The sequence below is a fragment of the Acartia tonsa genome, chromosome 6 (genome assembly GCF_053477335.1).
Source record: "Acartia tonsa isolate MP-2025a chromosome 6, ASM5347733v1, whole genome shotgun sequence".
In the NCBI taxonomy this organism is placed as follows: domain Eukaryota; kingdom Metazoa; phylum Arthropoda; class Copepoda; order Calanoida; family Acartiidae; genus Acartia; species Acartia tonsa.
Genome location: NC_137265.1, coordinates 18,841,681 through 18,863,140, shown reverse-complemented (window position 1 = coordinate 18,863,140; position 21,460 = coordinate 18,841,681). Strand labels below are relative to the sequence as shown.

The following is a 21,460-nucleotide window of genomic DNA, read 5'->3' as shown; positions in this document are numbered from 1 at the left end:
TATTATATTAGCCAGCTGGGAGAAGTATTTTATAAGGCTATGCGAGAATGTGTCACAATATCCACGTATTCTATATCCATTGTTGGCATATTCCTTTCCCCCTGACTTCTCACGCAATGTAATGAATATAATATTTAAAAAGTGCAAATTCTTTATTAAAGGGCGTGCATGCAGCAAACCTCAGTAGAAAACTGCTCAGCCCATTTCTAAGAATTTGTAAATAAGATTTCTTCATCTTTGAATGTGTATAATTATCAGGAAGGGAGGGGACATTGGGCTGTTTATTGCTTTAGTACCCAAAGTTTTATAATAATGTTTTCTTATTCATTGGCCTAACTACTTATTGAATTTTCATTGGTTGGTTCTTTAGGATGAGTGTCACAACGTTTTAACCACTAATTGTAATCTGCAGAAGATAATTTTGTGTATCTTCATTGGGGATGTACATCAATTTATCGGCCATTGTCTTATCTCTGATAATTATAATACGATGTTCTTTATTTTGACTTGTGTATATAAGCAAGAATCTTAAGGGATAAGAAAAAGGGCCAAAAATACAAATACATCCACAATGATGATAAAACTCATTACCCCTTCTGTAGATTATAATTATTTGATTTAAAGTTTAGATGTAACCATTCAAAATTCATAAAAAGTACCCAACGTTTTTCAGCCATTAATAAGATAAAGTTGGTGTACTACTTTGGGTACCCGTGTAATCTTCAGTCCAATGTCCCCTTTTTCTCTGATGATAAGTTAACATTACTCTAATCCAATGTTACTTATGCTTTGATGCCCCCTCTTTCATCATTTCCCTTTCAAATCCGTTCAAACGATATTTTAAATACTCGATAACTACGAATTTAAACTTCTAGATCTTAAAAACAGGGAGGGAGGGAAAATTGGACTGTAAATTACACTGGTATCAAAAAATTTATAAACACGTTATTATACAAAAGCTTTTATTGAATTTAAATTAGTTGGTTCCAAACTAATAGGGCCCAAACCTTTCCACCAATAATTTAAGTCTGAATAAGGGGTAATTTTGTTTATCATTATTGCATTTTTAAATTGTAAAATTCTATTTTTAGGCATATCATTTTTTAAACTCTTATATAAAAAATGTAAATAAATTATTGAATTGTCTGAAAATTCTCTTTGAATATTTGTGTATTGAATTTAAGGGATTGCCCTTGGACTATATTGAATTTGAATATTCTAAATATAGGCACAAACAAAAACATATATATTCATAGCTTGGACTATATTGAATTTGAATATTCTAAATATACGCACAAACAAAAACATATATATTCATAGCTTGGACTATATTGAATTTAAATATTCTAAATATACACACAAACAAGAACATATATATTCATATCTTGGACTATATTGAATTTAAATATTCTAAATATACGCACAAACAAAAACATATATATTCATAGCTTGGACTATATTGAATTTAAATATTCTAAATATACACACAAACAAGAATATATATATTCATAGCTTGGACTATATTGAATTTAAATATTCTAAATATACACACAAACAAGAATATATATATTCATAGCTTGGACTATATTGAATTTAAATATTCTAAATATACACACAAACAAGAACATATATATATATTCATAGCTTGGACTATATTGAATTTAAATATTCTAAATATACACACAAACAAGAATATATATATTCATAGCTTGGACTATATTGAATTTAAATATTCTAAATATACACACAAACAAAAACATATATATTCATAGCTTGGACTATATTGAATTTGAATATTCTAAATATACGCACAAACAAAAACATATATATTCATAGCTTGGACTATATTGAATTTAAATATTCTAAATATACACACAAACAAGAACATATATATTCATATCTTGGACTATATTGAATTTAAATATTCTAAATATACGCACAAACAAAAACATATATATTCATAGCTTGGACTATATTGAATTTAAATATTCTAAATATACACACAAACAAGAATATATATATTCATAGCTTGGACTATATTGAATTTAAATATTCTAAATATACACACAAACAAGAATATATATATTCATAGCTTGGACTATATTGAATTTAAATATTCTAAATATACACACAAACAAGAACATATATATATATTCATAGCTTGGACTATATTGAATTTAAATATTCTAAATATACACACAAACAAGAATATATATATTCATAGCTTGGACTATATTGAATTTAAATATTCTAAATATACACACAAACAAAAACATATATATTCATAGCTTGGACTATATTGAATTTGAATATTCTAAATATACGCACAAACAAAAACATATATATTCATAGCTTGGACTATATTGAATTTAAATATTCTAAATATACACACAAACAAGAACATATATATTCATATCTTGGACTATATTGAATTTAAATATTCTAAATATACGCACAAACAAAAACATATATATTCATAGCTTGGACTATATTGAATTTAAATATTCTAAATATACACACAAACAAGAATATATATATTCATAGCTTGGACTATATTGAATTTAAATATTCTAAATATACACACAAACAAGAATATATATATTCATAGCTTGGACTATATTGAATTTAAATATTCTAAATATACACACAAACAAGAACATATATATATATTCATAGCTTGGACTATATTGAATTTAAATATTCTAAATATACACACAAACAAGAATATATATATTCATAGCTTGGACTATATTGAATTTAAATATTCTAAATATACACACAAACAAGAACATATATATATATTCATAGCTTGGACTATATTGAATTTAAATATTCTAAATATACACACAAACAAGAATATATATATTCATAGCTTGGACTATATTGAATTTAAATATTCTAAATATACACACAAACAAGAATATATATATTCATAGCTTGGACTATATTGAATTTAAATATTCTAAATATACACACAAACAAGAACATATATATATATTCATAGCTTGGACTATATTGAATTTAAATATTCTAAATATACACACAAACAAGAATATATATATTCATAGCTTGGACTATATTGAATTTAAATATTCTAAATATACACACAAACAAGAATATATATATTCATAGCTTGGACTATATTGAATTTAAATATTCTAAATATACACACAAACAAGAATATATATATTCATAGCTTGGACTATATTGAATTTAAATATTCTAAATATACACACAAACAAGAACATATATATATATTCATAGCTTGAACTATATTGAATTTAAATATTCTAAATATACACACAAACAAGAATATATATATTCATAGCTTGGACTATATTGAATTTAAATATTCTAAATATACGCACAAACAAGAACATATATATTCATAGCTTGGACTATATTGAATTAAAATATTCTAAATATACGCACAAACAAGAACATATATACTCATAGCAATCGGTTCAGTGGTTAGCGCGATCTTTACAGACAGACAAAAAAGTATTATGATAATTGGCGCTTTTTCTCAAATTGTATGTCTAACACTAAAACCCGCTACTTTATTATTAATAATAGGGAACAGTTTGTTCCCGGGAGTCCTAGCTCTGCCTGTCTTTCAAAAAACTTCTATTTTATGAGCGTTTTCATTCAAAACATCTTTTTAAAGATCCCCCCCCCCCCCCCCACCCCTTTATTTTTCAAATAAAACAATGCCTCATATACATTTTTTCAAAACTAGATGGATTGAGTAAGAGTTTGAATGCTCGACAAGTACTTTGCTGTTTAAAATCCTATTATAAATAGGCATCTAATATTTTATTTACAATTTATTTTTAATACAAAAGACAATTTTACATTTTTAGCAGGATCTATAAAAAAGTTTGAATCATAATAGCATAGAATGATGTCATAGTTGAATTAAAATGGTTTCTAGATTTTTTTAGATGTTATAATATTACTTACATTGCATTGATATACAGTAACTGAAGTGTTATATTGCAGTTTTAATATTTCCAATCTCTCTAGACTATTGCAAGAATACAGGGATATTTCAAATGGTTAAAATTATTTGTCTAGCAAATGTTTCTGTACTTGGAGTGAAGCGATATTGGGCTACTTATTACACTAGTCCCCAAAGTCTTATAAAGTTTTCTTATTCGTTGGCTTAAAAAGTTCGAATTTTATTTTGTTGGTTTATTAAAACCTATTAGCAACACCCCCCTAAGAATCGATTTATAATTACTTGGATGTTACACCAGATTTTCACGTTCTCTAATAAGGTGAAACTCGGAGTAGGCTAATCCCCTCTAATCCCAAAAATAAGTTCTATGTTAGCACCTAAACTGACGACAAATATTAACCTAACATCTTATCCACGTATATTCTACATTATTTCTCCTAAGACATGAAATGGTAAAGGCCTGCTTTCATCTTTTCTTGTCCTTTTTGTCTCATACGACCTGGCAAATATTTGTGCACGCCACAGATTTCTATTCCATTGACCTATCCCTGAGACTTAAGTGTAAAAGGAACAAGGTGGAAATGCATGAAATTTAGATTTCACACCAGACCATAATAAAAAATCAAAGTTGGGATGTCAAACAGCTTAGATATGAATTTAATGCATCCTTTAGGATGGATGTAATAGTAATAAATTTGGTAACATAAAGCTTATTTGAAGCTGTACCTAGTACAATTTTTTGGATTGTTAGTAAGGGTAGATGGAATCTGTGGGTTGCGGTAGGGGGATGTTGGAAAGTGTCAACAATTCTCTTAGAAATTTAAATTTTGAGGGTCTGTCTGTTCTGTTTTCACCCCCTAATGGTTTCACACCCCCGTAGTGCATTGCTCTGCACACCACTGGATTGAATGCTTTGATATTCTAAAAATTTTAAAATCCTACCCTAAATAGGTTTTTTTTTAAATTTCCAAAACATTTAGTTTTTTTATGAAAACACCATTTAGTAAATGTTCTCTTTTGCCAGACTTAATTTATAATTATACCCCCATAAACTAATAACTTTTCAAAATTAGTTCAGCCTTTTTTTCATTCATTGCATTATGGTGAAATTTCTAATCAAATAGTTTTATATTTTTTGCATTTTGGAAGATTTTTAAAAAAGGGATCTATTGAAAGATTGTAATTTTCATATAAGCTTCAATTTGGTCTGTGGCTCGTTGGTGACATTAAACTAAAAATAACACTGGTACCTAAAGATTTATTTATTTACTGAAAACTTTGGGTACTTTTTGGTTTTGAGTGATTTATTCCAAACTAGTAGTGTCCAAACGTTTTAACCAATAATTTTCATCTACAGAAGGGCTAATTAGTTTTGCTTTGTATATCAATTTATTGTCCATTGTCTTATCATTGGATTTTTTTATATTATTTTAAACCCCAATCTTGTTAGGATAAAGAGCCTTGTGATTTTATTGCTAATTGGATAATTTAAAAAAACATTTGATTGAAGGTGTGTTTACTTTTCTGGGATTTAGAGATATATTAAATCCTTATATAAAAGTAACAGGATGTCATTACGTCTATTTGTCTGTATGTATGGTTCTCATTTACAATATAGCTTTTCATTGGTCCTGGAAAGGTTTATAACAATTTTTGGGGAATCCCCTTCCCCCATCTATGTATAGTCAACGATCCGCAGTCGCATCGTACCAGTTTTTCAGTTTACCTGACTTTTTTATCATGATGAATTTGTATGCTATAATATAAAATATTAAGCTGCAACAGCTGCTTGTTTGTTTTGTTTAGCATTTTGTAAAAATCCACATTCGAGTCAACCTTTAAATGGTCTACTTCTAAGCACTGAATAAAAGTAAGCTTAATCTTAAAACGTTGCCACCTTCTTTTCAGTTTACTTAACTCTCCCTTTATTCTAAAGAATTTGTATGCTATAACATAAAATCAGACAATATCTTATTAGCAGGGAGTAAGGGAGGGGACAATGGGCAATTAATTCAATTTAAGAGTTATCGCTGAAAGACTATGAAATCCAGAATAATCCGGAAAATATGAAGGAAATTGTATAGGGAGAGGCAGAAAACTATAAAATAAGAAAAGATTTCCAAGAAAAAAGCATTCATTTGAAAATTAGATTACTAGCACATCAGACTGACATAATCATTCTGTAATTAATAGCTATAAAAATCTCCCTGGAACCCATTCAACCCATCGCCCAAAACCCAAAATTTAATTGGGTTCTTAGAATGGTTATTAAACAAATATCACAATAAAGTTTTAATCTATGAAATGATATTTTCTGGAGAGAAAAAAATTGTTAAAACCAGCCACATCATAACAAATTAAGTTTATCGATACTTTTCTGCTAGATATTCAAAACTAACACACGAGTTGCGGCATTGGTTGCGCAAGTACTCAAAGTCAGCTAAAAACTGCTAAATTCTTGTACATTCCCTTTAAGCCAGTACCCAAAGTCTGAGACTCGAAAAAAATGAATATTCGATCCATTGTTCCCTCCCTTACTCCCTGCTTAATAGGCTACAATTATCCATAAATTTTATCCAGTATAAATTTATTAATATACGCTGTCTGTAACAAATATACTTTTCTGGGAGGAAGGAGACATTGGGCTGTTTATAACACAAGTCCCTAAAGTCTTATAATAACGTTTTCTTATTCGTTGGCTTACAAACCTTAGGGACTTTTATTGAATTTGAATAAGTTAATTCATTTAGTTCAGTGTCCGAACTTGTAATAATCTAATCTAACAAATTGTAATCTATAGAAGGGGTATTTTTATGTATCATCATTGGGGATGTACATCAATTTTACGGCCATGGTCTTATTCCTTTAGATACCTGATATTTTTAACGTATTATACTTATATGTATGTTTTAGTTTTTAATACAAATTATTTTACGTATATATATATATATGTTAATATTTTATAATTGGTATATTTATATAACAAATCGATGGTTTTGATATTAAATTATGTTATCCTATTTTTTTTTATTATATTCGAAGATTTTTACAAAAATAATTTTGCTTATCTGGCTACCATAGATGATTAAGTGTTACTTGTACTTTTTGATTATCCACCTCAGATTATTTAATTTTTGACCCTCAAATTAAAAGGCAAACCTTTGTACTTATTGATTAATTATTATTCGTTTTTAACACATTTTTTGTTAAGATGGTATTTCGGGAAGAACAAGCGTTTGGAGGCCGAGAAGAAGTTGTTGATGCCACAGAACGAACACGGAACCTTCCTTATCAGGGAATAGATATACCAGATATAGATGCTCAAAGTTGTCCCATAATCTGACAAACTTGACTTTTCATATTTTGTCATATGCTTCACAATATATGAGGGAATACATTTTCACGATACAATTCACCCCATTTGTATCAAAATCTGAATTCAACCCATGGACGGATTCTTTAATGTTTTCCTATTGGCTGATGTATAGAGTATGTATCTACTATATTATATCTATTGTGATCAGGGACTCAGAGTCGAGGAAGAATGATTACTCCTTGTCAGTCAGAGATGGTGATACAGTCAAACATTATAGAATTAGGTAAGATTTCCAGTATGCTCGCTGGATTACAATAGATTCTCAGCAATAATAAAAATCATGCATCGCGTCGTATTACAGACAATTTTCCTTGAATATTAAAATAAAAATCATAAATTAATACCAGTTTTGTTTGCCCGGACCTTCGGCGGCAAGGTGATTAATCCTATAATTTTTTATCTTAATAAGCTTTCTGTAATACGATGCGATAAATGACTATACCAGTATGTTTCTAAACTGATTCCGATTAAGAATAACTTGCAAAGGTTGTTCTATAAATCTTAGTATACCTCACTCACACCCACCGCCCCCCCTCCAACCAAACTACCCCTATTCTTATTAAAAATTTTATTTCAGTTTTTACAAGAAACTTAAAAACATATATTTTATTTTTTGGGTTGCGATTATTTTCGAAAGCAAATTCTCTTGAGATGGTGGACATTCCCTCCCCATAATTAATCATAAATCTATCCTGGAAAACTCAGAATCTTCACTGTAAGGGAAAACTACGAGACAGATAGAAAAACACACATCCTATTACTTTTAATAAAGATTGATTTATGAGAAGTCAGGCTTTAAGTAATGTAGAAGCTTTCCTCCTGATAACCTTGCTTACCTTAAAAAACACAGTAAAAGTGTCGGACTGATTATGACGTAAAAAAAATTAGCCAATGAGAGGCCACTATAAATTTTACCATTGGTCAATAATAGCCTCTCATTGGCTAATTTTTTTTTGTTACGTCATAATCAGTCCGACTTTTTTACTGTGTTTATCTTAGAAACTAAAATCATGGAGAGTTTTTGTGCTATCCAAAGTTTTGAGACAATATTGTTTAGTTGGCAAAAAAAAGAAACTATTAAACTAAATACAAAAGATTTACACATCATATGTAAAACAAAACAAGGATGTTTTATGAACATTTTTGGATATAATGTCAAGGTATATATTTAGCAAATAATTCCAACTTCATATTACCACTATAATATCAAACTATAAGCTACATACCTAGAGGCCTCTATTGGTACTTGAGGGAAGGGGTGGAGGGTAGGTTGACCCTTCACTTAAGTTTAGTTTAAAAGAAGAAGTAAAATATTTCCAAAGTCGATTGCTTTTGGCAAGATGGAGATATCCTCCCCTATACTAGTTGTTAACCTTCCCTGGACCTATAAAAAGCTCAGTTATTGAGATTATAGGCTACAGGCACACAGGATACATTTAAGCATTGAAATTGTATAATTATATATCAGCAAAATGAGTTTTAAAATAAAAGAAAAATCTCTAGAGCATTTTTTAAAGCTAGTTGTTAAATCGGAAAGAAGGAGAAAAGTTTATTTTCAGATTTGTGACCAAATTGGTAAAATAACATAGATCTTGAGTGGACATTATAATAAACAATCCAACCCATTTCCTGTATTTTCCTGTATTTTCTAGTACCTATGAAGCAGGAATCTTAAGAGATACGACAATGGACGATAAATTAACGTTTTCACCCGATTTATTACGATAAGCAAAGTATTAGAGGAATAGTTTGGGAACTGCAAAATTCAAAAAAGAGAATAAGAGAACGGGTTTATAAAGCTTTGGGAACCGGTATAATGAACAGTCCAATGTCCTTTTTCCTCCCTGCTACAAAGAGACCTTGAGGCACTGTGCAATACTTACATAACCCTTACAAGATACATTTATGGGAAAGGGATTAGGGGTTATTCCACTGTCAGTATAAATGATTTCCCCTAACAAATTTAGCTGGATTTCACCAGATTAACAAAACTTTGGCCAACAATTCTTTTCTCAAACTACATTTTTCATTTAACTTTGTAATAATTTTCTACATTTTCAAAGAAAAGCTACTCTATAATTCAGAATTAAATACTACTCTTCAGACTGTCTTAATTACGTTATTATATTTTTAAGATTCTATCTTTAAAAAGGAAATGTTATAGTAACAGGGAGAAAGGGATTTTGTACTGTAAATTATAATGGTCCCCAAGCTTTTTTTGATAAGAACGATCTCCTCCTATAAGTTGGCATAAAAAATTTTTAAAATCTTTATTGGATGGTTCAAACTAGCATAGTCTTCAATTAATAATTTTAATAGTGGGGATGTATACAATCTATCGACTATTAATTGTTTTATCCTTTAAGACCCTTGGATACTAGCGTTACGACTAAGGTCTGATGTTATTATAAAAAATGCATTCAAAAGCAACATGCTTTAATGAAAAGTTGTTTTTAAATCTCAGGGAAGTAGGGGATATAGGACTGTATTTTATGCAGTTGTCCAAAGTTTTATTAACATTCTCTGCCATTCTTTGGCTCAAAAGCTTTGGTTGGTTTAATTAACCAATAGAATTAATCTACAGAAGGCTTGATTTTGTTTATCATCATTTGGGAGTACATTAAGTCATCGTTCTATCCCTTGATATCCCTGTTAAATCTGAAATCCAGTTAATTCTTATAAATGTATTATCCTTATAATTCTTAAAATCAGGACACACCCAATCATTTATCATTAATTTTTATTTTTCCATTACTCATCTTTTTTAGAAAATGTTATGTAACAAGAATATTGGTGTTTTCACACAAATTGCCTGATGAGCACTGGTAACCCCCTCCCCCGGTTCATTTTTTAGATAAATTGGAAACAAGTGGTGTGAAGTTTTTTTTTGTCTATTTCTAACCCCTGCGGGCTACCAGTATTCAAAATTATTTGACCTAACCTCTTGAGCTAAAGTAACAAGCAAAACAAAAAACATACGGTCTCCCAACAAGCCTTTTATGATTTTCAATTATTTTTTTCAAAGGTGATTGGGGGGTTGTGAGTGCTCAACAAGGTATTTTGTATGAAAGTGCCAAATTATTACTTGGAAAGAATAATACAAAAATTAAAGAAAATCTTAACCGCAATATTTAGTTTAAATCACGTCATTATATGATGTAGGTATACCCATAGACGTCCATGCAATGGTGGAAATAAAGGAGTGTTTATCCCTCTCAAACTTTGGAGCCCCTCATTTAACTCCCCTAAAACACCTAACCCCCCCCCCCCCCCCCACCGTCCTCCTCAAACCTTTAAACCACCCTTATTTCAACCCCCTCAAAATCAAAGGCTTGGATATCATTGGGTATACCTATTTTAGAAAATAAGTATTCCTTTTTTAAAAGGAATTTTAGAAAATTAAGGTTTTTATTATTAAACATCAAATTTAAGTAATTTGGGTTTAATCGTAAAATAATGAAAGCATTTATTACACAATTTTAGTATATTAACCCTTAATCACTTTTTAATTTCAAAATAATAAAAAGTTAAATGTCTCTTTCCTCCCCCCCCCCCTTTTTTGAAAGCAAAGCTTTTCTATAATTAGGGTAGGTCCGTCCGTATGTAGCTGTATTCCTGAAACAGTTTGGTACAATGTAGAAAGTCCATTTTGAAATATGATTTTTAAAAGGTGATTCATAATACGATTAGGCACAATTTTGAAATAATATTTTGTAGTTAAATCCATTCATAAACTTACTGATTATTTGTCAATGATCGTTTGTTTGTCTTATTTGTTGAGCTTTGCTTTTATGGATGTTGTCATACTCGTTTTCTCTACATTAAGCCAGTTCTTAAAAATTTATTATCTCTCTTTCTTATCTCTTTCTTTTCCTTTCTATCTCTATCTTTTTATCTCTTTCCTTATCATTTTTTTGCCAAGTTTAACCTTGTAATATACCTTGAACCCTTTATGCAGAAAATATCAGGGATCGGCAGCTGGGCGTCAGCTCGCCAGTAAGCCTCAGGAAAATTAGCTTTTTACAATTTGTAAAATCAGTTGAAGTCTATACCTGACCCAATTATGGCAATCCCTCCTTTTGAAAAGTTTTCAAAGCATCCAAACGGGTTTAGATTTGAGTTTCCATCGCGGCTGACGCGCCGCTGTCGAGCCCTGGAAAATATTTTCTCCTTCAAGTTGGTAAAGTTGTGAAACGTCTTTCCGTTTCCGTATTTTTTGTATTCTTTTGATGCATATACCATCTAATTTATACATATACTAGCGGCTACGCCCCTAGAGGACACAAGGGGCACTTTAAAAGATGGGTAATGTAAACGGCTTGGATTAGGGTCGACTTACATCTTAGATTCTTATTTTCAGCAGAATAATTTAAAAATTTTGAGGGGGGGGGAATAATTTCTCTTGGGAGGGTGCAGGTCTCCAAATTTATTTTAAAACCTTCATAGAACTATATGAAACGTCTCTGTAATAGAGAGCCTTATCGGTTCTGCTGTCAGCGAGATCTTTCGGTACAGACATCAGACAAATATCTTAAATGTGAGCTTTTATGTTAATCTCATCATTTCAAACAGCTTCGCTACTAAACGATAAAATCTTCCTTGTTTTAAGGAAAAATGTATAAAATTTGAATGAAAGATTAAATTCTACCTTGCTACTAGTATAAATAGGAACAAAGGCATTACAGACATATCTTAATTAAACCCTTTCACACTTCATATCAAAAAGAAGATTTCTGATACGATTGACTCTATGTAATCACAGTCAATTTAGATTCAAAAAATTATATAAAGCAAGTTTTCTTCTCGTGCAAAATTTGCTTACCTCAAAATATTAGTAAATTAAGTACCATAATATTATAAAACAAGGATGACAACATCCATAAGTAGCGAACCTCTTAATTTATTGATAGACATCAGGAAAAAATATTCTTTTGAGTATGTTAAAAAAAACATAAATGAAATCAGCTGTTTATCATGAACAGGAGTCGAAAAAATAATGAAAACATGAAAAACTAGGAATCGATCTAGCACCTCAACCAATTATAATATCTTTAAAAAAACTTTATAGAAATATGTAGAATGTTGACTTAAATAATCCCTAAAATTCCAGCCGTTTATCTTGAACAGGAGTTGAGATAATCATGAAAACTTGAAAAACTAGGAATCGATCTAGCACCCCAATCGATATACAAATCTTAATGAAACTTAGCAAAAAAAATGTAGGATGCAATTTTACTAAATTCCTGAAAATTTCAGTCGTCTGTCCTGAAAAGGAGTCGAGAAAATTACGAAAACAAAAAAAATCTAGCAATCGATCTAAGGAATCGATCTAGCACCCCAATTAATAAACTGATGTACAAAATAATGTATAGATTAGATGCGCATATGTAATGGGAATCTTCACTAAAAAATTTCAGCTGTCTATCTTTAATAGGAGCCGAGAAAATCACGTTTCCCCCACTTTGTCTTAGACAAACGGACAGACGGACGGACGGACATTTCGAATTATAGAGTAGCTTCGCTACTAAAAAACACCAAAATCGCTAAATATATGTTCAAAAGCTTTAAGTAACAAAACTTTCATAACTCTACCGTCCTTAGAAATGACCTATAGACTGATTTAATTATCAAATTTAATCTGTATAGAAAATATAAACAGTCTGAATAAAACTAGACTGAGCTTTAGATAAATGAAACTTCTTTATTATGTTAAGTTTCAAACAATTTTGCTGTTTTAATATCAACATAGTTTTTTAGACTAAAGCTTTTTGGTCATGTTTGGAAATGTTGTTCGTAATGTCAATGTAAATTTCAGTCAAAATTATGTCATCCATCTATGAACTTTTATTAGATAGAAAAAAGTTGATATGAACCTTAAAAATTATACAAAATAATTCTTTAGATGTAACATTTATTCATAAAAGACAATGATTATATATTTTTCAAAAGCTTGAACTTTTAAAAAGGTCAGTACTTTAAAACTTCCCCTGTATATTCCAAATAAAAAGGTTTAATTGCCTTTTATAAAAGTTTAAAGTATGTCATAATACTTAGTATTCATTATGAGGAATATAATAGCAATATCCATTTTAGTAACAAGTGGAACGAAAAAATACCCACACATCCGTAAATTATGATATACAAAATTACCCCTTTTGTCGATCAAAATTACCAGCAAAACAATTTTAAAAATGCAAGTTTGTACCAACTAATCCAAATTTAATAAAAGCCTCCAAATATTTTAAGCCAATGAATGAGAAAACGTTATTATAATTATAACTTTGGGTGTCAGTATTATTTTTGATCCAATGTCCCCACCCTCCCTTAAACCAAGAACAGTCAACTTCCCACTTTTTTCCCCTTGATCTTTAAAAAGCCCAAATGGGGTAATTTTGTCGGCACACATTAAAATGACGGACACTACCGTATAAAACATCAGTTAACAGAAACATTAAAGTCATTATTCAGAGATTTATACTTGGATTAAAGTTAGGATAAGGGATTGGATAATAGGGGTATATTACAAATCTTAGGTATACCAATTTGCCAAAGTACCTTATTTTATGTTAGAAAAAAGAGTATACGTTATCTTTAATTAAACAATCAAAACTATGATGTAATAAAGCAGTGGAATGTCTCACATCTTTTTAGTTGTTGTCTAACTCATATATACTAACATATGCAATAAAACTGATATTCCTATAGAGCAAGTTTTAGGCTATATTCCTTTGCTGTAGAGGGATTGGATTGGTTTCTAAGTTTGAAATTTACGGGACAATTCTGATATTCCTATGTGAAAGATCAGATATATCTCTATGACGGACGGACGCTTTTGATAAACTTATTTTGATAAAATATTTTCAATACTTCAAAAATTTTGACCCTCAATACTTAGCTGCTTGATTTATAACTTCTCTAAAACTAAACAAGAATGACAACATTCATAAAAGGGAAGCTAAAATAAAATTGGTACCGCTTTAAATTGTTATTTACATAGATGCTATGAATTAACCAATATTCTTCATAGTCTTAGGAATCATCCATTAAAAAATGACAAATAGTTTATGTACTAAAAAAGTCATAAACCTACGACACAAACAAAATATAAAAATGGCAAAATGTAAAAGTCAATGATTATTCTTTGATTATTCTATTGTCTCAGTTTAAAAAAAAATAACGCAATATTTTATTTTAAAGTAGAGGCCTTCAAATTTAGGCATTAAAATTACATTGTTAAAATCCTAAAAACTGCCTCATTAAGTGTGATAAATAAGCAATTAGAAGCTAATTTAAAATTTAGATAGCCATGAAAAATTAAGTATACAAGCTAATGTTATTTTTTCGGCAGAATTTGTCTATAATTAAAGGTGTAGTGTCTCAATGAATAGTAGTTTCCCCCACTTGCATTTTATTTTTTGACTGCCTTATTATATTTTAAATGTTGACTAGCTAAAAAGATTTGAATTACTTTATATTTGAGAATATTGTGATCTAAGTAATTATTAATTTTTATTTATGATACATATGTATTTTGAGTGCTTTCAATTATCCTTAGCCATGTGGGGCCTAAACCTGCGGTTCTATACTGTATCCAATATGAGCTAACCTAATCTGACCTTAAAATCTAAACTAAAAAAATACCTTACCTTATCCTATTTTCTAAGGTGCGAGTTTGTTCAATTAAGCTTTAGTTCCCTTACTTTTTGCTTGTCCAACAATCAAAATTAAACATAATGTTTTCATTACAGACAACTGGACGAGGGCGGTTTCTTCATCGCACGGAGGACGACATTCAGAACTTTACAAGAACTTGTGGAGCACTATAGCAGAGACGCGGACGGTCTGTGTGTAAACCTTAGGAAACCATGTGTACAGGTAAGGATGGTCTGTGTGTCAACCTTAGGAAACCATGTGTACAGGTAAGGATGGTCTGTGTGTAAACCTTAGGAAACCATGTGTACAGGTAAGACTTAAGTTAAGGTGCTTTCCTTTAAAGTGCTTAAACAAAATATAAATTATCCCCCTCATTTTTTTTATAAAAATTGGTAGGCTTTTTCTTATGCCCAACCCCCTGCGGAGCCTTTAATTGCAGTGACCTAACCCTTCGGGTGAACCAGCAACTAATATAACCTAACTAAACTGGGTGTCCCATAGTGTAGTGGTTAGCGCACTACGCTGTGGTTGGGAGAAACCGAGTTCAAGTCCCCACATAGACTTTGCACTTGGTTGACAAATGCTGTCGCAATTTGTGAGATTATGATCACACAACCTTCCCTAAGATGCCCTAGGGTTGTAAGGGGGGAGATTTGTAGGAAGTTAGGATTCTACTAATCAAGCAGCTCTAACCATGCTTTCCCTCATCCATGCTCCTCGTATGAGAGTGCCATTAATTAGGGTGGCTTAATATGGAACACCTGCCAAAACTCTAGGCCAGGGTGATGTAATAATTGAGTAGCTTCCACGAGAATTGCGGGTCAGCTTGTAATGTAACATAGTATACACTCAGCTGTGCGCGAAGCTTACCAATATAAGATTGGCCAAAGTATTCTCACTTCCAGTCTCCGTGTGCATCTGAGTCCTAACTTCAGAGAATCATGGCTACAACAACAACAACAACCTAACTAAACTTGTATTTACAGACCCGTAATGTTATTGTAAGAATAGGAGGATTGTCTTCACTTTTATACCATAACAAAGTTAGGAAATGACAGGGAAATATAAATAATTAAAATTTTGGATTTTATTCTTAATCTTTTTCGACTAGTTTATCATCAATTTCTTGAGGAAGTTTTTAAAAATCTTTAAATCCAACTTTTTTCATTAAAAAAAATACCTACAGAACATTTATTTTAACATTATTCTATATGAATATGTATATAGAACTATAATCCTAAAAAACATTGAAAATGTTTTATGCTGTACACGTATATATAACATAAAAATGCTAAGTATCTGCCTTCAAATCTCATTTGCATGTTGCGAGATGCGTAGCTTCTCAATAAGTATTCTACATGCGCCATAATTTTGACCTTTTGGAAAACATTATTTATCTTTAGGATTTTGCTTTAGGTATTATTTTTTAAAATATCGATTTTAATGTGTTGAATTAACAGATTTAAAGTAAAAGAATTGAGGTGGCATGAGCTAAATGCAACTCTCCCCTCAGGGCAGAGCCAGACTTTGTATTGGGTCTTTGAAATCGGCTAATAGCGTCGGAATTATAAACACTACCATGTCCTTACCAAAGAACAAAGAGCAATTTGTTAACAGACGAAAATGAGTCTTAGTTATAGATCTGCACTTAAGGAAGGATCTATTTCTTGCATATTGGCTGATTTTTAAATTTAAACATAAATTTATAATCTCATATTTTATCAAAAGGTCTCGGCTGGATGATATTGACTATCTTTCCTTTAATTTTTCCCCTTATAGGCCAACAACCCATGAATATTTTTATCCTGTTTTTTTAAAGTAGCGCCAAGATCTTTGAATATATCTAGTATCTCATATACCTAAACTTTACTAATGGATTTATTATTATTATATGGATGTTACACCAGATTTTCAAGTTTTCTAATAAAGTGAATTTTTGTGACAGGCCCATCCACTCCCTTTACCCCATCTCCAATCCCTCTATTGTATGAACGAACTGACAAATAAATGATGTTCATGTTAGCAACCCCTGTCATAATATCCATATATATCTTACATCTATACAACTAAACACAACTACTGATAAAATCTTTAATGAGTTATTTTTCTGTTTCTTTTTTTTTATCTAGCTTCGGGGCCCATTTAATCTGCCCTTTATGTGCTTATTGTAAGCCTTTTAGCTGATAATACTGGATAACATATTTTTAGCAATTTTAATCATGCACAGTTCTTATGACATACCACTACCCAACTTTCACTGCAAAATAGCCTAAATTCTTTTCTTAAATTTGTGGTGCAAAGGTCGGTTATATTCGTTTACGAGATCTTAGCGGACATGCACACACATACATCTTACTACTTTATATAAAAGGTTATGAATTCAAAGGTTAAGAAAAAATAAGATAATTAAATTTTTTTTAAAAGAATGATAGAGAGCTTAACATACATTTGGTTTCAATAAGAATTATTTGTAATTATAGATAATTATTGAAAGATTATTCAAACCTAATTTATTAAGAACTTTAATAACCTAAAATTGACCATAAAGTAACATCAAAGGATTCTTGCTTTAAACTTATTAGAAGTTATCATACAATCTTTGTAATAAATTTCACAGGACTATTTATGACTAAAGCTATTTCTAAACTTTTATTTATTTAGAATTTTAATAACTTAAAATTGACTATTAAATAACATCAAAGGATTTATGCTTTTAACTTATTAGAAGTTATCTTAGAATCTTTTTAATGAATTTCACTGGACTATATATTACTATAGCAAGGGCTTCTTAAAAAAATGTTTTATTTCTTTAGAATTTTAATAACTTAAAACTGACTATAAAGTTACATCAAATATTAAAAAGGCTTATAATTTAAACTCATTAGTACAAAGAAAAGTGTATTTTTTTATGAGCTTTAAAATATTTTTTTCAATTTAATGTTTTGAAAATTCTTGTACTTTAAGAAGGAGAGATATATCATCTGAATAAATTATTTTTACCCTAAAACTTTAAAAAGAAATCATTTATAGAAAAATATATTGTTTTTTACATGTAAATATGCCATTATATTTTTATTATGATCTTTATTTAGTATTACAAAGAACATTACAGGACTGTACATAACTTGAAATGGTGTATTAGGCGATCCCCCTAATCTCCCCTAATGACCTCATCATCATTTACATTACTAATCTCTCTGCCTGATTATATTACATTAATTTAACGAGGTGCTTTATTAGCATTTCAAAAGGTATTTTGGCTTCATCAACCATTTCTTATTATCAATGGGATAAAGGGATTTTTTAATCAGCAAAAAATAACTGGAAAAGTTATTTGTTGCATCGTATTGTAGACAGCTTTCCACGGATTAAAAATTAAAAAAAATTAGGATTAATGCCAGTATTCATAACATCGAGGGGCCAAAGGCCCGGGATAATAAAACTGGTATTAATATTATGATTTGATTTTTATTCAAAAAATATTGTCGACTATTTTTAGCACTTTTTAACATTTTAATGTGAAAAATATAAGGATACTTAAATTCAAATAATTAAACTTATTCTCCAACAAGGTATTCATATCTTACAGATAGTTTAACCTAGAAGATATTCAAACCTAAAATTTAAAAAAATTATATTTTCATTGAAACATTTTTTTTCTTTTTTTCCCTGATTTTTATTGAGTGTGGGTGTGTGCGACCTTTAGTGTTGTTAACGCGCGTGCGGTACCTTTTTATTTATTTAGAAAGTACGTTCCTTTTGAAGTAGCTAGATATCACTCAATAAATTTGAATTCATTCTTCTTTTGTTTTTCAAGAGGATTTATCGTAGTCATTTCAAAATTAAGGCAGTTTTAAAAACGATTCAAAGCAGCTTTGCTAATATATATGGCCATATCAAACATAATATTAATATTTGTTGTCAAAACTGATAGCTTCATGTAGTTATCCTTGCCATAAAGATACATACACAAGTTCAAAGATCAGCCAACAATAATCCTTGGCCAACCCATGCAAAATAATTTGCAATATTTAGCAAGTAATGACCGCAATATCTCATCTATTTTGCTCAAGGGGGTGTAATGGATGTATGATGTACGTGGATATTATGACAGGGGAAAAATATATGTCAATTTAGGTTGCTAATATGCAACTCATTTGTTGGTCAATTCGTTCATCCAGTAGGTTGGTTAAAGGGGGAATCTTTATTATAGCCTGCTGCGGGTTTCATTTTATTAGAGAAGATGAAAATCAGACGTAGCATCCAAGTAATGATAAATCTATCGTTGTACACAAATGAAATATTTGACAGCACGTAATTAAATATTTCTTTTTAAGAATATTTATTAATTATAATTTACTATCTTTACTTAATTAAAATGGGCTAAGTCAATGTTTTATTTTTCCTGTTTTTTTTCGCATCATATTACATACAGCTTTCCGCGGATATTAAAATGAAAAATTATAAGATTAAAACCAGTTTTTATAGTCTGCAATATGGCTTTAAAACCGATCAACATCCGCTGGATTAGAACTGATTCTCAGCCATACTGCGAGTATAACAAAACTGGTATTCATTTTATGATCTTTTTTAATTTTCGTGGAAAATTGTATGAAATACGACACTAGGTTCAAGATTTTTCATTATGGCTGAAACGATACAATATCTTGAATCTTAATATTCAAACCATAAAAGATTATTTTCTGATTTTAACAATTCTCTTTATATAATAGTCACTTTTTTTACAACTTGCTCTTTTTTCTATTGGCTGTCAACAAATTCAATTTCGAACAAGTATAACAATCCTACAGTATCAAAGCCACATATAAAAAAAAGACGAACAGACGGCTTATAAATTTAAAGAATTTGTCAACAAATTCCTTTACAAAAATTTCAGTTGTCTACTTCAAAGAGCAGTTGAGAAAATCCAGCGTTTTATAAATATTTTTAGACTTTCGGACAGCCAGACGAACATTTGCAATTATAGAGTTGCTTTGCAAAGTACGTATCTACTTTATTTGTACTCCATTAATAGAATTTAATCTAATGCTTAAATTAAATTATTTTAAATGAAAAAGTTTTGACAGTGGGGATAATGAGTGGATTTATATTTACTAGGTTTTTAATCTACTATTAAATTTGTCTTCCAAGGAAGGAAGGGGAACATTGCTTTGTAGGTTTTACTGGTCTCTAAAGAATAACTCAATTGTTATCTAAAACTTTGGAGATTTTATTAAATCTTAATTGGGTACTAGAGTTCAAACTTTTAAATATAATTTTAATCTTCAAAAGGAATAATTTTGTTTTACATTATTGCCATATCCCTTTAGATTTATGTTGTTTTATGACAAGAATAGAATCTGTTAAATCATTGGTCGCATAAGATAACAAAATTCTTTTCAAAGTCCCCACTGTTCACTACAGATAATAATCCAATATTGGTTGCACAGACAGTTAGAAGTCCATTCAACAACCGTACTGTACACTGCAGAGAATAATCCAATATTGGTCGCACAAGCAGTTAGTAGTATTTTCAAAGTCTCCACGTGCACTGTTCAGAGAAATATCCAATATTTCAGAATGCAAATCATCCAAACTCAAAATTTCATTTCAATTCGTTCTAGACAACAATACAGGGAGGAAGGGGATATTGGGCAGAAAATAATGCTGGTACCCAAAGTTGTATAACCACGTTCTATCTTGAGTTGACTTAAAAACTTTGAATACTTTTATTGAATTTTGATTGTTCCTCCAAATACAAATTTTAACCTTCAAAAGGAGTAAATTTCTTTTTCATGTCAATCAATTTATCGTTCATTGTCTTATCCCTTAAGATCCCTGCGACAATAAGATTTTAACTTGTCTAAAAGATATTTAAAAAGAGGTGTCCGTCCAATGGGAAGGTAAATTGAAAAAGGACGTTCAATAGTAATAATAAATACACAAGAAAAACTTTTTCGTGCGTTTTATCAAGCCATGTTGACTATTAACATTATATGGAATTCCATTTTTCGGATTTTTTTGCTTTGTTTAGCTAAAACCACATTTTTTGGTTCTTATATCCTTTGACCAAGGACGTTCAAGCTTCTTTGGAAGGGGAAAGATAAGGGGTTTTCTCGTATTCATTCGAATCCGGTGAACAGGAACCGGTTCTTATCCATACGAAAAAAATATGTCTAGCATCGTATTATATCCAGCATTCTACGAATATAAAAAAGTCTTCGGCAACTCGGGGCTAAAAAAACTGGTTTTAATCTTATAATTGTACATTGTATATCCGCGGAAAGCTGTTTATAATACAATGCGAGAAATAACTATTAAAGGTTTTAGTATGAATAAACTAATATATTGTTTAATGCAATGATGTGTCTACTAGATATTTAAAATATTAAGTATTCCAAACCCTAAACGTATCGTATTTCGAGAAAATTTAGAAGGGAATTTAGAGATATGAAAATATTGAAATTGGG

The 21,460-nt window shown here is 30.1% G+C and overlaps 1 protein-coding gene across 2 annotated transcripts in view; it reads left to right on the top strand.

Moving 5' to 3' along the window:
- LOC145323203 (tyrosine-protein kinase Src42A-like) overlaps positions 1 to 21,460 on the top strand; it is a 263,675-nt gene that overhangs the window by 205,510 nt on the left and 36,705 nt on the right. For both annotated transcript variants that reach the window (XM_080165652.1, XM_080165654.1), the window contains 3 exons: positions 7,173 to 7,259; positions 7,489 to 7,560; positions 15,086 to 15,212. In XM_080165652.1, the coding sequence (XP_080021778.1) occupies positions 7,173 to 7,259; positions 7,489 to 7,560; positions 15,086 to 15,212 (286 nt within the window). The remainder of the gene's footprint in view (positions 1 to 7,172; positions 7,260 to 7,488; positions 7,561 to 15,085; positions 15,213 to 21,460) is intronic.